Source organism: Electrona antarctica (genome assembly GCF_951216825.1).
Source record: "Electrona antarctica genome assembly, chromosome: 2".
Classification (NCBI taxonomy): Eukaryota; Metazoa; Chordata; class Actinopteri; order Myctophiformes; family Myctophidae; genus Electrona; species Electrona antarctica.
This window is the reverse complement of record NC_136807.1, coordinates 34,100,387-34,117,531: the sequence shown is the minus strand read 5'-3', so window position 1 is coordinate 34,117,531 and position 17,145 is coordinate 34,100,387. Positions and strand designations below refer to the sequence as shown.

General features: G+C 41.2%; 2 protein-coding genes across 2 annotated transcripts; both read left to right on the top strand.

Annotated features, from left to right (window-relative positions):
* Positions 1-7,495: 7,495 nt before the first annotated feature.
* LOC306933126 (uncharacterized protein) lies at positions 7,496-13,724 on the top strand (the record flags this gene model as incomplete). The annotated part of the gene is made up of 10 exons (XM_079515157.1): positions 7,496-7,618; positions 8,314-8,440; positions 11,119-11,235; positions 11,446-11,555; positions 12,189-12,303; positions 12,411-12,452; positions 12,913-13,043; positions 13,142-13,204; positions 13,499-13,531; positions 13,710-13,724. 10 exons carry the CDS (start codon positions 7,496-7,498, stop codon positions 13,722-13,724), a joined length of 876 nt encoding a protein of 291 aa, XP_079371283.1.
* A 333-nt stretch (positions 13,725-14,057) lies between these two features.
* Positions 14,058-17,099, top strand: LOC306933121 (interleukin-17 receptor C). The gene is made up of 6 exons (XM_079515143.1): positions 14,058-14,429; positions 15,318-15,368; positions 15,478-15,529; positions 15,656-15,751; positions 15,847-15,885; positions 15,970-17,099. The coding sequence occupies exons 1-6, from the start codon at positions 14,223-14,225 to the stop codon at positions 16,764-16,766; spliced, it is 1,242 nt and encodes a 413-aa protein (XP_079371269.1). The 5' UTR covers positions 14,058-14,222; the 3' UTR covers positions 16,767-17,099.
* The last annotated feature ends 46 nt before the right edge of the window (positions 17,100-17,145 follow it).

Below are 17,145 nucleotides of genomic sequence, written 5' to 3'. Positions count from 1 at the left end.
GAATCAGTGAAGAACAATACTAATCTATAATCGAATCGAATCGATTAGTCTGATTAGCCACCATACAAGGTTATCATGCAGAATTGTGAAAATAGCAGATCTACAAGCTCAGAAAGATGCTGGTAGATTTAATATTTTTGCTGCTGCATCTAAAAACAAACAAACAAGACATTGATTATTTCCATTAAAATAATTCACATTATTTGTATGACAATTAATCATCAAGTAAAATGTAAGTAAATGTCATGATGTGGTGATGATGATGATGGTGACAATGATGGTGTTGAAGAAATGTCCAAATCTTTCATAGCTAAATCTATTTGTATGTATTGTAGGCTATGTAATGTATGCAACATCATGCAGCTCAGGGGAAGTGTGGTACAGTGTTGTGACTGTTCTGTTAGTTAACAAAACTTAAAACCGTATCAAATGTGTATAAAAAACAACTAGGTTTAATGTTTACCTACCTCCCAGTTACTTTGTTGGATATTTTCTTTGCACTATATTTATGTGACCACTTATACCCTGTCGTTTGTTGACTAGGGTTCATGCCTTTTACTATGACCCTGCACTTGTACGTCACTCTGGATGAGTGTCTGCTAAAGGCCTCAATTGTAATCCTGTGTGACAAGACTTGTCATGAATATGTTTATAAACAAAATGCAGGTTTTGAACATGTATCAGTCTTCCACTTTATTGGTACGATTGTATTGGACTTATATATTTGGTTGTGCTTGCCATGGTTATGGCCATTAGCACCATAATGAACAAAAAAACTAATAAATAAACTAATAACTATTAAAAAGCCTAACAAAAATTAATCATTGTCGAGCAACACTATTCAACAAAGTACAAACTATTGACAACATGTTGCTTGACTATTTTTTTTTTTCACAGTTTTGTTTATTCAAGATTTCAGGGTATACAGTAAATCAAACAATATGACAGTTACAAACCACATAACCTGAATCAAGTTTTGAAACAAAAACACAAACGTAAGACAAGGCAAGACAAGACAAGACAAGACAAGACAAGACAAGACAAGACAAGACAAGACAACATGGCATGGCATGGTCATTGGTCACCCCTCCAAAACACCATGTTGCTTGACTATTAATAACTGATGTTTCTACTGGAAAACATGATGCAACTTGACCAACGTCATGTTTTCCAGTTGAAGATCTTTTATTTTTGAGTGGTGCAACCACTCCCTTACGGAGCGCTGTGTGTGTGTGTGTGTGTGTGTGTGTGTGTGTGTGTGTGTGTGTGTGTGTGTGTGTGTGTGTGTGTGTGTGTGTGTGTGTGTGTGGGTGGGTGGCTGGGTGCGTCTGAGCACGAAAACAGCATGGTTTCCACCTGTGCGCAACCTAACACACACACAAACACACACGCACATATTAACTGTATATATGGTGATTTCGGATGTGCCAGTACAGTAAAGTACAGTAGAGGGACCCCCACACAGTAACTGGAACCCCCCCCCCCCCCCCCCCCCCCAGATGTATGAATGGATGTATGAATTAACCCTCTGTTTTCTTTGTGCTCAGATTTATTCATATCTCAGTGTTGGTCTGCTCACTCGAAACCCAGTATTATTCAAATATCACATTCATCATTCATTCAAGTAGTAAATACACAGTCAGAACAACCTTTACTTTGCTACTTGAGCCACATAACAGATAGTGATCTGGGAGCTTTTCTGCTTGAATGGATTTACTAACAACAGACTTGGAAAAGCACCTGCCAAGAGATAGTTTGTTCCCCAAAGGTCAGGTATTGTGGTTTGTCACTCACCACGTCAAGATATGTACTGTGCTCAAAATGTCTTCATAATGTTAACAGACATTTCCTCCTTTTAATCTACTGTACTTTCAAATATTATCTGCACCTTCTTCCCATGATTAACTGTTGTGCATAAAAAACATGATTCTTATTTTAGGCTATCTAACTTTGAGGCCAAACTTCAACTTCAGGTTTAACTTTTTGTTCTGTACTTTAGGTATAATTGCTATGATACATTCCTTAAATCTGGCTTTTCAACATTCACTTCCAACTTGCAGTTGAGCAGTTGAGCAAGTGATGAGCCAGAACCAGATACCTAGCTGCATGTCAACACCACAACAATTTTCATAGTCATAGTGGAACCTGATTCAGAGCCCATGGCATGCAGTTGTTAATACAGAGACAATGTACAATGTTTATTTAATTAGAATACCTATTAACACAGGCCAGCCAAGTGCCCTCTCTTGACTTAAATCACTTAAAATGGTAAATGGTGCATATATACAGCACCTTTATCCAAGGCGCTTTACATAGATTGTGCATTACATTCACCCATTCACACACACACACACACACACACATTCATACATACACCGATGACAGAGGAAACCATGCAAGGCACCAACCAGCACATCGGGAGCAATTAGGGGTTCAGTGTCTTGCTCAAGGACACTTCGACACTAACTCTGGGGGAGCCCGGATTCGAACTGGCAACCTTGCGGTTACCATCCACCATCCACACACACACACACACACACACACACACACACACACACACACACACACACACACATTCATACACCGATGACAGAGGAAACCATGCAAGGCACCAACCAGCACATCGGGAGCAATTAGGGGTTCAGTGTCTTGCTCAAGGACACTTCGCCACTAACTCTGGGGGAGCCCGGATTCGAACTGGCAACCTTGTGGTTACCATCCAGAATCTCTACCCCTCAGCCACCCCCCGCCCACTTACTTGGCTTAATCCTCTTTAGCCCGTTTAGGGACATACTGTTGGGCATTCACCAGAGCTCTCCATCTCACTGTCTTCTGGGCCTGGGCTTTTGCTTCCTGCCAGCTCAGTCCGATGTTCTTTAGGCCTTGGAGAGTGGAACTTCTCCAGGTGTTTCTCGGCCTACCTGTGTCCAGGGCCTTTCTCCTGATGTTATTTGTGTCCCTTCTAGGGGAGACGCAGCGAGATCCTATCGCCGTCCCGCCGTAGGCCTGGGGAAAAAAAGATTTTATGGCTTTCGCCATATATATTTATATATATATATATATATATATATATATATATATATATTTTTTTTTTTATAGAGGGACAGACAGTAGGCTGACAGGAAATGGGGGAGAGAGATGGGGGAGTGACATGCAGTGAAGGCCGTCGGGATCGGGAGTCGAGCCCGCGGCACACTGCCAGACTCGGACTACCGGCCAAGGTGCCTGGACCGCTGAGCCTACGCACGGCCCAGGCCCGGTCAGTCTGGTTTTGATGGCAGGCCACCATCATATCTAACGCAGGCATTTGTTAATAAACACCTTGCTGAACAGATTGCCTGTATGTAGGCAATCTGTACAGTTCGTAAATCCTGAGCAATATTATGCTATTGTGCACTGGAATATAAATGGATTTACACAGTATATGAAATTAAGACTTTTTATATTAATGAGCTTCAATACAGATTTGATTTGCCTCAACAAAACACATGATCTGTATTACATTACATATAATACAATTGATATTGACATACTTGGTTTGCCATAGGAGCTATAGTTGTCTTATCCTGCCAGATGATGACTGTATACAGTACATACACCTTCACTCTTGGATTTAAGCTTCCAAGCAGGGGGTGCTCTGTTGCTGGTTATGTATTGTGGTCTCAGATAATGTTAACCTTAGACAATATCCACAGAAGAATATCAGAAATGTTTTTCCTCACCTCTTCTCCTCCATTGAGTGACACATTCTGCTTAAACTCTAGATACGCTCACTCAAGTGAGCTTATCCTATCATTATTATATTTATTTATTATTTTATTTTATTTTTTACCCCTTTTCTCCCCAATTTAGTCTTTGAGACAAATGAAGGTCAAAACGTTGTTTATTAAAGTTTTGGAGCATTGAAAAAAGTGAGTGGCAAGCCCTTCCTTTCGCTGCTTTTGCAGTTTGGCTCAGCACCAAAGATGGAGGATGTGCACTGTTTTGGAAATGCATGCATGACATGCATGCATTTTCTGGGAAAGGATTTCTTGTGATATAATGATAGGGAAGATCAGGGCTAGTTGTCACATGGGTACATTTTCCCACAGGCTATATAAACCAGAGGGCATCATCTAAAATAAACTGTTAGGTTAGGTGAGGTGAGAACATTTGCTGTATTTTACAGCCATAAAGGTTAGAGAAAAATGGCACATGCCATGGCTCCATCCTAGCCACACCAGGGCACAACTCAAACCCAGCCCTGCCAGGTCCCAGCTCAATTGCCTAAGTAAATTTATTAATTAATACTGCAATGTAGAAATACTCTGTTACAAGTTAAAGCCCGGAATTCAAAATGTACTTGAGTCAGCCAGAATATGTCTCATTTCAGAACTTTTTAAATGTATAAAATGTATTCTTTCCGGCCAGACGTAGCGCGTGGACGGAACACGTTATTCCCACCAGTTCCTTTCCCCTCCATCAGGCGCCCCAGCTGGCCAGGGGGAGGTAGTTTAGAGACCAGGATTACTCCATGTTTTTTGTGAGGGTACCTATACCCTAGGCTAGGGGGACACAGGGAGAACATGCAAACTCCACACAGAAAGGCCCTTTCGCCAACCCCGCCTCGGGTATGGGCACTGATGACACGGAGGAGAGAACATGCTCCCAGCGCCCACACTGTCCCCAGCGGGAATCGAACCCAGGGCCTTCTAACTGTGAGGTGACAGCACTACCGACGTAGCATGTAAAGGTTCCAGATGAGTACAAATACAAACGGTATATAAATGTGATATGTTTTGTTATAATGATCAAAATCTACAAAGTATAGTAACTAAAGTTTTCAAATAATTGTAGCAGAGTAAAAGTATAATATTTGCCTCTGAGATGTATTTGGAGTAGAAGTAAAAGCACAGAAAATTGGAAATACCTCAAAACTTGAACCTTGGCTTGGGCAGGGGGCATGGCTGGGTAGTGTAACACCCCAGACCCCACCAAAGCTCTGAATCTTGTGGCAAAACATGTTTTATACTCCTAAAACAATATTGATTAAATGGTGAGATTGGTTTAAATGTTATTATAGTTTTGCATTTTTCGTTTGCATGTTCAACTGTTTTTTCTTTTCTTTTCTTTTTTAGAAAGTCATCCATCATGCATCTTGAAAGAGGCAAAAACCTTCCTATCAAACAAAAATATTGACATATAGTTAACTGTGAGGTTTAGTACATTGACTTTGGACGAGACGTTGAAGATGAAGTGATTAGGACCACACAGTCAGGATGATTTTGTCATGCTGCACTGCAGGCTGGAGATAAAGTCACTCACCTGTGCATTCAGACAGAAAGTGCATATCGACAATTGCATCGCAAACTACGCAACGCAAGTACAAGAAATTAACAGACCGAGGAGAATAGTAGACAGTAGACTGGAATACACTGGGAAGTGAAAAATGGGTTTGCATGATTTATAATGAGGCAGCCTGGCTGTCACTGTACATCAGTCAATGTGACTCTTAAAAAGCACACCCGTGTAACACAATCAGGACATTCTGCAGACATTTTAAGCCATTGGCATTTCATTTTCAAACTCTCCCAGATCACGCACAACACTGAAGCATCCAGTTTTCACTCCCAGAGGTACTGTAAGATACCACACCTTAAGTGGGCACAAATGGATCTTTGCTCTGCAGGTCAGTGCATGGTTCGAAAGTAACAGTGTTACACGGGTGTGTAACACTGTTATCATCATACATCATCATACATCATCTCATTCCGGCCAAACACAATTTGCGTCCACACTTTTATCTTCAATATTTGTGTTTAGTCTGTTTACACAATGTTCGTGTTTACACACTGGCCATTCATTGTCAATGGCATTCAATAAATATAATGGACCCGCAGCTCATCCCATAGAAGTGGTCACCGTGATTTGTATATCACTTTTAATTATACTCTTACTTTAAAAGAGCAGCTAGAAAATAGAAAGATGTAGGTGGCAGAGCAGTGTTAAATGTTAAGTAATGTTTAACTATATGAAAACTATGACCAACGTCTGCAGAGGTCAGGGATCTGACCTCTGCCGGTGGCCGGCCCGGTTCCGGCGTGCCGGCCCGCGTCCGAAATGGTTGATAAATGACAGAGTTACCGTGCGGCAGTCCCTCCACTGTACCCTCTACTGTACTGTACTGTCACTGTACTGTACTGGCACACCCGAAAGCATCATATATACAGTTAATGTGTGTGTGTGTGTGTGTGTGTGTGTTTGTGTGTGCGTTAGGTGGTGGTGAACAGGTGGTGAAAACACAGGTGGTGAAAAACAACCATGTTGTACCCAGGCACCGAGCTACCCATGCAGCCATGCATGATGGCGCACCAATCCACACACATAGCTCCGTCAGTTACGACTTACGACAACTTCGTTCACTTCATGGGGCCAGTCCAATGGCGAGTCTTCTATGGGCTCGCGGGACTCGGGAGTAGGCTACATAATGGCCTAAGTAACCGGGCTGTTTTCTGCCCCCTCAATGTCGCAACTCTGTCTATAGCCTACTCTAGGCTCTGACGCTCGTGCCCATGTGCCCAAAATCTGCGTGCGTACATGTCCCCTTTTCTGAAGTTTGGGCACGTGCCCCCTCTGTGCTCTCTGCACGACCCTGACCTGTAGGCCTATGCCATGCCATGTCTTGGTCATGATGACATTATTGAGCGACCCTTATGTTAGGCTAAAGATTAAAAATCACACCCGTGTGAACTGAGTGGTGCAAGGTCTTATATAGCCTGATCAGCTGTGGTCTGACGTAATGTCAGTGACCATAGTAACCATGCTCATTCTTTTGAGGGACAGGTACACAAACACACACACACACACACGGGTACTAACAAAGCCAGTTGTTGGAGTGGTTTGCACCACTCAAAAAAGAAAAGAAAAAAAAAAAGAATAAATAAAAGAGAAAAGCTATTAAAAAGTGAACTTTTCAAATAAACTGTCTGCTGTTCCCTTTGATTACAACATTGATACAAAAATAAAATACAAAAAATAAAATAACAGGAGATTTGTCTATTGTTTCTTTTGCTGTTGTTTATCTCTAGACGTTCGAATGTTTATGAACCACAATGGAAACAAGTCTCTGGCTCTTCTGTCATTATATGGGTACTGTAAGTGAACGCTGTATTAATATGGGTACACTCAAGTGAGCGAAATGTATTGAATACAACATCAGTGCGCAAACTGCGCATGCTGCTTGGCGAGGCATCAGGTAATGCGACCCGCCCCTCTCCAGTCCAAAGTAAACCAACACGAGCAGAGCACATTCCACTCCTCACCGACTGATCAAATGGCATCCACTATAAATGACACAGCTGACAGCTCATTCAAAATACCTTTACCCTGAATAATTTAGACCTCTTTTTAAAGAAAATAAACTAAAACGAGTGTTATGCTTTGCTGCTCTGTTGATGAACTATAAGAAAAGCTCTGGACTTTTAGCCCTGGTAAGGATCGAGTGGCTCTTCAAGGAATGGCTCGTTCGGTTCAGCAGGAGGTTTCCACCGTAATGATCCTGTTGCTGTTCTCCTCCTCTGGAAGCACGGCGCTGGAGATGGTCACCGTCCACCACCCACCTGTATGTAGAGTCTTCAAGGTAACCGTCCGTCTGAAAATGCACTCAAATATTTAATTAAAGTGAATTTATAGCGGTCTCTGCGTTCTGACATTCACTGGGCATAGGTATAGAGGTAATATTAGCCCTGAAACATGACTGCCATGATAATCATCATGATTATCAGACAGTCATGTTTCAGGGCTAAGGTAATATAAGTAGTAGGCTATCAATCATCATGTCACGCTCTTGGTTAAAGGTGTGACAACGATAACACGTGTCCAATACTGAAATGCTGAGGGTTTAGTCAGTGGCTATTTCTGAGAGAGAGCGAGAGAGAGAGAGAGAGAGAGAGAGAGAGAGAGTTTAATGCGTTTAATTACTAATTTACTATATTGTGCCTGAACACGATATCTTACCACTTCTCCATTTCCAAGGGCCAAGGCTATTCTGTCTTTTCTCTAGAAAGTGTTCAAAGGTGAACCACAGAGAATGAAGCCTATAGGCTAGTCCTAAACATCAGATTTAGCATAATGTAAATGTTTTTGTATTAATGCATGATGCATCTTCATAATTTATTTTTTCCATTCAAGGGTTTGACTGACTGCAGAATGGCAAGAGGTGAGGCAAAAAAAATCACATTATGGCATTGCATGAGACGAGTATTGTATCATTTGAAATGACAGCTGTCTGTTTTCCAATGCCTCATAATAATATGCTCTTTCTCAGCCTCTCAGCTGGCCCCTCTGCATACAGACCATAATAATACCATCACTGTTAGAAGTGTGGAGCTCAAAGCCATTCTGTGCTGCTCAAACAAACAAGATTGTGAACCGTGCCTACAAATCTTCATCACAATCCAAGGTATAGCTTTGGTCATCATTCTTATTTCTCTTATAGGCCTACTGCTGGAAAGAACTCATGTAACATTTTCAAACATCTACCCTCAGACCTGAATGTTATTATTATTATTATTATTATTATTAGGCCTATTATTAGGCCTATTATTATTATTATTATTATTATTATTATTATTATTATTATTATTATTATTATTATTATTATTATTATTATTATTATTATTATTATTGGTCAAGCCCAAAGGGCATAGACCCCTTTTGTTTTCGTGAAAATTCCGCCATTTTAGCAGTTTTGGCAGTTCTGCGTTTTTCACGAAATTCGGCAATATGGTAGAGGGCCGTGAGGATCCCTCAGGAACTGAAGCTCACACTCATTCGTCAAAATACCTTTGACCTGTACGCCATACATAGTCTACATACCACTTTCGGTCCAGCCGACCACAGTATACTATACTTTCAAACATACGTTACCTTTTACCCACCTAAAATTGAAACATATCTTAATTACGTCACCATCAATAGCCAATTATAACCACGCCTACCATACATACATACCACAGAGCTGAATAAAAGGGAAAGAAGAGCGACGAAGACCTTTAATTATCAACAGTACAGGATCAAGAGGAAGGAGCAGCAAGTAATTAAATACAGAGCTGAACTAGAAGTGCACTCTGTCGAGGGCCTACTTGCTTGTTGCAGTCACAAGTAGGCCTACTAGTGCGCAAGCAGAGCGTGCAAGTACTGTCGACCGCTACAAACTGTCAAATCTCAGCTTCTCTGTGAAAGAACGTTTGAAATATTGAATTATTAGGTTTAGCTATTTGCTACATACCTAGTTTTTGGAGGTAAAAAAGTAGTATTGTGAAGTATGGTAAAAGTTGTAATTAATACGGATGAGTGACGGCTTTCGATGGTGACGTATATGACACAGGGTATAACTGGTACAACTAGCTCTCAATGATGACGTAATAAAGATGTGGATTAAAGGACCCAATGCCAGGGTGTAATTGGTTTTCGATGGTACGATATGTTTTAGTGTCGGGAGGATTAAAGGTAATGCCCCTATGTGTACAACTGTACATGTATGTAATCTGACACCACTGCCATATCAAGCACGAGTAGTCATTACGTCATACGCTGGCACGGCACATACACATCAAACGACGACATACGCATCGAAGCGCTGAACGAAAACTATTACTTGCGCGCTCTGCTTGCGCAAGTAATAATCTAGGATCGAGGTACCAAGGACTTGCCAGCTAGAAGAGTCCAGAAGAGTCCAGCTAGTTTCAAATAAATGTGATAAAATATTTTGAGATTTTTTTTTTGTAGAATAGAATATTTAATTCTGAACAATACGTAAATATATATATATACGATATCAGGTTACATTGAATTAAAGATGAATTATTAATCGTTTTAAAGAGGGGAGATTATATAATCTAAAAAGCATACAGTATATTCGTATAAGTCGTATTTTATCGATATTTTGTCAATATTTTATAGCAATTAAATGTCATATGTATTATCTCTTAATTGTTTTTTAAACTGTTGTAGCAAAAGAATAGTATTTTATATTAATGTCGTATTTGTTTAAAGGTTTATTTGCTGTTTTAGTATTTAATTTTAATATTTTATAGAGGGGGTGATAGTAAGTTCGTAGAGGTCGGTAGTACTTGGCCATAAATGGCCTACTAGTGAGTAGGCCATTTATGGCCTTACTTGTGTGCAACACGCAAGTTGGCACTCGACAGAGTGCAGTTCTAGTTATTATCAAGCTAATACAATTGAAGAAAAGTGATGATTTTAATCAAATATTTTCTGCCACATTTTCAACGCATAATTTAAAAACAAAAGAAGAAGGTGATTTGTTTTATCTAGAAAACAATATTCGAATAATCTCATCTGAAAAGTAATCCATAGAATAATCACTAAGAAGATAATCAATAGTTGCATCCTTATTATTATTATTTCATACTAATAGCATTTTAGGTCATGGCTGACTGTAGCCTAATAGATCCTTGATTTGTTCTGAATGTATATCCTGAACAGTCAGTGGCATCTCAACAAGTGAGATGGTTTTGACAACACAGTGGTTTCTGTTTGACATCACTGCATTTTACACTTGTGACGTCCACTATCCACCGTAGGCTATACTACGAGACTCTCTTTCCTGGAGCATTCTACCCAATGGGCGTGGTTTTGAGGTTATTATTCTGTTATGTTCTTGTTAGGTTTCTGGTTTTAAGGACTTTAAGGCAATTATGTTTTAGTTTATTTTATGCCAGGCATAGTGTTTATGAGGTTAGGGTTAAGGTTAGGGTTAGGCATAGCTTTTGTGAGATTAAGGTTAGGGATATAACATGCCCATCAGGTACAATGCTCTGGGAAAGTGTTAGTCCCGCTAATGTCTCCATATAGTCTCCATACTGTATATGGGAATGTTACGCTGTGACGGTAACCTCGGTTATTGTACGTTAGTGACATATGCACATGTTACGTTAGTGACATCTGTCAACCCAACCAGCCGTTAATCAAACCAGTTTCAGTGTTTCCCAAACATTTTCGCTCAAGACCCGAAAGATACATTAAACATTATGAATTAACCTCTGACACCCTATGTAATATTGAAAATAGACGATCTACAAGCTCACTTAGATTGACGGACGGTTGTTGTGACAGGTGGTGAGGAGAAGGAACTTCCTGAGGAATCTGGAGAGCAGATGGACGAGGAGGAGATCTCTGGGAGTAAACAGCTGATAGATGGGAGTGGTCCACATGTGCTACGCAACCCAGCAGGTACTGAATCACAATCGCTTCAAAATGATGGCGCACGCACGCACGCACGCACGCACGCACGCACGCACGCACGCACGCACGCACGCACGCACGCACACACACACACACACACACACACACACACACACACACACACACAACTCAACAAAAACTCAACACAAACTCTAGCTTGTGTCCGTTATAATTTAATTTACTCCATGTGTATTACAGCTGTGGTCAGACTCAAAGTGTGTGTCAGCACCCCGGGTTCCCCTGAATACTGGCAGGCAGTTCATTTGACATATACCCGGTCTGTGAAGGATCACCAGCCCACACCGGAGGTAGCTTCCATGCTGTTGTTTTCTCTCTCTCTCTCTCTCTCTCTCTCTCTCTCTAGAGATGTTGCATTGTGAAAAATATTGACTATGGATAAAACAATAATAATCCATCCATCCATCCATCCATCCATCCATCCATCCATCCATCCATCCATCCATCCATCCATCCATCCATCCTCATCCACTTATGGTCTCAGTTCACAGTTGAGTTTGAAGCGTTTGGGATGAGTTCCATCATCTCTAAATCTGAGCCCATGGTTCTCGGCAGGAATCGTTTCACTTTGGCCTATATGTAAATACATTGATTTGTTTTTTGATCTTTAACCCTTTCCTAGCCTGTTTCTTAACTTTCTTTCACACTGTGTGGTTGCACCGTATACATTTTTGACAAAATCCTTTTTGACATTTTGCACAATAGATGATTGATGTTAATGAGCATTACAGCTTCTTAAAACAGACATGACCTTCATTGACACGATGGGTGTGATACAATTACAGATGGTGTACTTTACAGGTGTAGTTCCAGACTATATAGAATTCGGAGATTGTGTCTGGCTACACAAGACTAGACGTGTGATGATCAGATAGTTTAGGTTTATATTTTCATGTATATGTACTGTATTATGTTTCTTGCAGATGCAGCTGTCAGTGATAGAGAAAGTATCATTTGGCAGTACTGTCCATGTCCAGGTCAAAGCACCTGGACTCGCAGCATCGATTCGCATCATCAACATGCCATCATTACAAGATGGTGAGATTATAAAACCTGCATCTACTGTACTGTAAATAGAGACACATTAAAATGCATAGAGTAATGCTCATATTACAAAAAGTTAGAACCCTCCCTTTTTCTTTCAGTTTGCTCCCCGAACTTGAATGGCAGTGTGAAGCAGTGTGATGGTAAGCTAATCACGATATTAATGATATATTATAGAAGTTTCTATATTATAGAAGCTTTGATATGATGTTTATCATGATTAAAGATGCGTTCCACTTAGCTCAGAATTTCTTTGCCCAGAATAGCATACAGCACAACATATGCATGTTGTGTTGCACTGTGCACATACAAAGACATGTAATTGAAACTTGAAAATGTGCTCAGTTTGTCCATAAGGTGTTGTGCTGCCTCATGCCCAGCTGCCACACCCCTTTTGGCAAATTGCTGCGCTAACATAATTCTTCCATGGCCCAAGACCAACCTTTCCAAGTTTTATGCAAAGCTGTCCTGATCCTGCTAAAAGACAAACACTATTGCTATCTTGTTGGAAATAGGCTACTATAGTGATGAAGTCTGCATCACCTATACTCCCCAAGTGCTATAGTAGCTTGATCCCCACCGTTTGATGTAAACCCATCTCAGCTCCCAGACTTCGGGCTGTGACTGATCACCAGAGGGGCGTGGTCCTCCTTCAGCTGGAAGCAGACACTATCAAAGAGGAGGTCATGTGCCTTACGTTCTGGAATGAAAAGCCTGGAAAGCTAGACAAATGGGTCAGTGAATCTATCTCTATCGCTGTATACAAATCTACGCTATATGCAGAAGGAAGTATATATATATATATATATAACTTTGTTTTGCTCTTTTTTAGCCCAAGGGCCAGAGAGAAATCATCATTCCAGCAAATTCTGTGGTGCCATGCCTGTGCTTCCAGGTAAATGTTATGTTAATAAAACCTGCATACGGTACTTCGTTGACTGGGGTACTCCAGTGGTCTATAGTTGGTGGTCTATAGAAATCTCTTTGCTGAAAATAGCCGATCTACAAGGTCACGTGTCATGTTGCGATGTGTTGTGAGTTTGTAGATAGATCGGCTATTTTTGCTGAATGTTCACCAATTATTGTTGAATGTTTGCCCATTATGACGTGGCCAGAATCATGTGGTTAAGCAGCTTCAGACAGTTTGATGGTAATGCCCCTGTGTAAACGAAGCTTTTATTTTTCACAGGTATGGTGGAAGGGAAAGGAACTTCGTAGTAGGGTATCATGCCCTTTCGAAAACCAACAAGGTGACACTAACCTAACCACCACTCTGTTTTCACTATATCAAGTGGAATCTTTTTACAATAATAATTACAGTATTAACGCAGAATGGAACGCCCTACCAACAGCCATTAAGACATGTGAATCCCTTGACTCCTTCAAAACCGCTCTCAAAGGGCACCTACGGATAGCTGCAATTCGTCCCCCTCCACCCCCTTTTCCCCTTACTGTATATGTTTTCCCTTTTTACTTTCTTTATATGATGATTTCCGTTTTTTTGTTATAGAAGGGTTTATTTGTACGTCTCTAAATGTTCTGATGAATTGAAAATGGTGGACCCTGTAATGCTTTATCATGCTGTCGTCCACAGTAACAGTTTTTGTATTGACTTGTGCTTTCGTCTGAAATGTACCCATTCTGCATACTGCATACTTAACAATAACATTCTCAATCAATCAATCAATCAATCAATCAATCAATCAATCAATCAATTAATCAATCAATCACTCAATCCATTTAGGCAGATTCTGGAAGAAAAAAAAGTTTAATTAAATCCTACGATTTTTCTGAAAAGCTTTACAGAACAGGACAGCCATACATGTATAGATTTGTTTTAATTTTATAACGTTATTGATTTTAAAGGAGCGCTGAAATATTGCATTATTTATTTCTCAGATGTATATGAAAGAATGCAGCGCAACATTTCTTTATCTATGGAGGAGGCACTTTCTAGAAACGGCAGAGTGCTGAGCTGGAACGTGACTGCACCCTGCAGACTGGAGGCAGAGTTGTGGCTGTGCAAGAGAGACGTAACCGGGCGGTGTGATGAGGTGCTGGGATCCAGACAGAAACTGCACAACTACAGCAGCAGTTGGTCCATGCCAGAAGGACACAGGGTAAATGAAACAAAACAAAACAAAATGTATTATTATTATTTGCTTGATTATGGCAAAAATCATATCACGATCGTTTTTGGTCACTATTGAAATCACATTTATTTAACATGATTACTCTTTGATTTTGGAAACAAAATTGTATTAATTAGCGGATTGTCTTTAATGTATTTTGCTCCTTAATTTCTTTGGCCATAGCATATAATACATTTTGCACAGTATTTGTTGTCATTCCTCGCCAGACTCCTTGGAACCAAGGTGAGATTCTGTGCATTTATAGATTCATAAAGAAATTGGTTCTGGAAAGACACACACTCTTACACACCAGGGGCGTTTTGTTTTTGTGTGCATTCTCTGTCTGTGCAATATACTCTGTTTGTGTCATGACTCATGAGTGCATCCACACAGAACGTGACAATTATCGAGTGAAAAAGTGACATATTCGTTCGGAACAGGTTCACAGTGAATAATGGCATCAACCTGTACGAATGAGGCATCAACCATAAGTTTTGATGCGAACGTACAGTAAATTATTTATAGACAGGGTTCCCACGGTCATGAAATTCCTGGAAATATTTTGAAATTAGATAAAACTTTTTCCAGTCCTGCAAGCTCACAACGTGTTGCAGTGTGATCCTATGACCTAGGATAGGTGGTGTAGCAAAACATTTGGCACAAAAAAAAATATATAGCATTCTATATTCTATGCTTTATTGTTGCTACACTCCCTGTCTTTGGGCATTGCACATAAAAAAAACCCTCAAATATATTGCATACTGATCTTAGGAATTACATTTTAGGTTGTACTTGCTATTTCATATTTAATATAAGGGTTAGTGTCATGGCTGTGATGTCATGGCTGATTTTGATTAGTATTGTTTTCTCTTTCAGATGAGGGGAGAGTTCATCAACATAACATCACTTCCTTCCCTTTGTCTTCAGGTGATGTCTCATAAATCATGTGTAACAAGCCTTTATATGTTGTTCAGGTGAAGTCTCATACATTGCATTTAACAAACATTTATACTTTTCATTACTTGAACGTGTTTAGATCCAGATAAACGGAATGAACTCAATCCTGGAGCCCCATTGTCCATTTGCAAGTAAGACTGTGTGTTAGTCCTTGATGCACTCTCAAAAGAAAAGAAAAGAAAAAATAATTACACTTTCAAGGGGGTGTACTGTAATATAAACCTCTGATGTGTATTCTTTTCACATTTCCTTAACAGCACCTAGATGGAGATGGAGTGTGCCCCTCCTTATTTGCCTGCTCATAATCTGTCTAACAATCATTGGGGCCTATGTAATGCAGGGGCTCCTAAAAGGTCAGCTATATGTATTGATAGGTTATGATTATATATACCAGGGTACGACTGTGGCCAAATGCTCTAGCTGAATGTGTACTCTGTCACCCATCTAGGATATGTCTATGGACTCTTGAAAGGAGATCATGCAAAAGGTATGACGAGATCAAAGATTTAAGTAATTCATCTTTGGATTCCTTACAAGGTTTCAGATGATGTTTTCATTTTGTCTTTCTGAGGTGCAGTGGGTGGGGGTCATGTGGTGTTACTGTACCCACCGGATGACGACAACCAGGCTCTTCCGGTGCTGACTGGTCGTCTGGGCTCCTCCCTCCAGACTTTGGGTTTCAGTGTGTCACTGGACCTGTGGAGCAAGGCCGAGCTCAGCGTTCTGGGCCCTGTGCCTTGGCTCCACTCACGGCTGGACCGGATACAAAGGCAGGGGGGAAAGGTGGTGCTTGTCCTAACCCAGACGGCCTGGGTTAAGGCTGACAAATGGGGCTGGGACAGAGACCTACCGAGAGAGAAGACCAGAGAGGAGGCAGAAAAAGGGGGTGGCGTTCCCACCCCGTGTTCAGATGTCTTTAGCGCTACTTTTAGCTGCATCTTGTCGGACTACCTGCAAGGCCGCGCCGGCGAGCGCTTTGTCTTGGTGCAGTTTGAGGCCCTGCCCTCCCAGCCTGCGGGGTGCAGCCTCCCGCTGCCTGAGCTGTTCCGCGGCCTCCAGCTCTTTAGCCTGCCGTCCCAAAGCCTCGCCTTTCTAACTGAGCTGGATGTGGGGCGGGGGCGCGGGGGCAACGCGGCAGCCCGGAGAAAGAGGGCAGGGGGTCTCAGGGTAGCATCCCGCGATCTGGCACGTGGATTGAGAGGGCTCGCGACAGGACTGACGGTGTTACGTCTCACAGCGCTATCCCAGGACTGTGTTGGGGTGGGAGCAGAGGAGTCTTTGGAAACAATGCCTCTTCAACCCTCTCTTACTCCCCCGTCCCCCGCCCCTGACTCCTGTTCCAGAGTCAATGGAGTGGAGTGGGTCTGAGAGCGACAGAGAACTGAAGGGGGTCATAGGTGATCCCCATCAGGGACAGGACCATTAGAAGCACCTAATCTTTATTGACTTGAAATAACTCGATATGCTCCAGGGAAAAAAAGTTTCTACTTCAGTTATTCCCCACTCTTGAACTACAGGCTATGTGTGTTTGATGTATTTGCATTCTTACTGCAACCCTGATGAAGGCAGCTTAAAGCCCAGTTGTACTTTGTAGCCATGGTGTCACCACACATTCTGCTATGGTGGGTTATTGGCGTGAAGATTGTCTGTTTACGGTGCAACACCAGCATGCAACTTACTAAATATAAAACCAGGCTGTAACTGAAAAAATAAATAAAATAAAAAATAATTGAAAAGAAAAGAAAAA

Excerpts from the sequence above, each read along its gene's own strand:
- LOC306933121 (XM_079515143.1), top strand. The coding sequence starts at position 14,223 with ATGCAGCGCAACATTTCTTTATCTATGGAGGAGGCACTTTCTAGAAAC. Across the intron at positions 15,369-15,477 it reads TTCCTTCCCTTTGTCTTCAG|ATCCAGATAAACGGAATGAA; the intron begins GTGATGTCTCAT and ends GAACGTGTTTAG. Across the intron at positions 15,530-15,655 it reads GCCCCATTGTCCATTTGCAA|CACCTAGATGGAGATGGAGT; the intron begins GTAAGACTGTGT and ends TTTCCTTAACAG.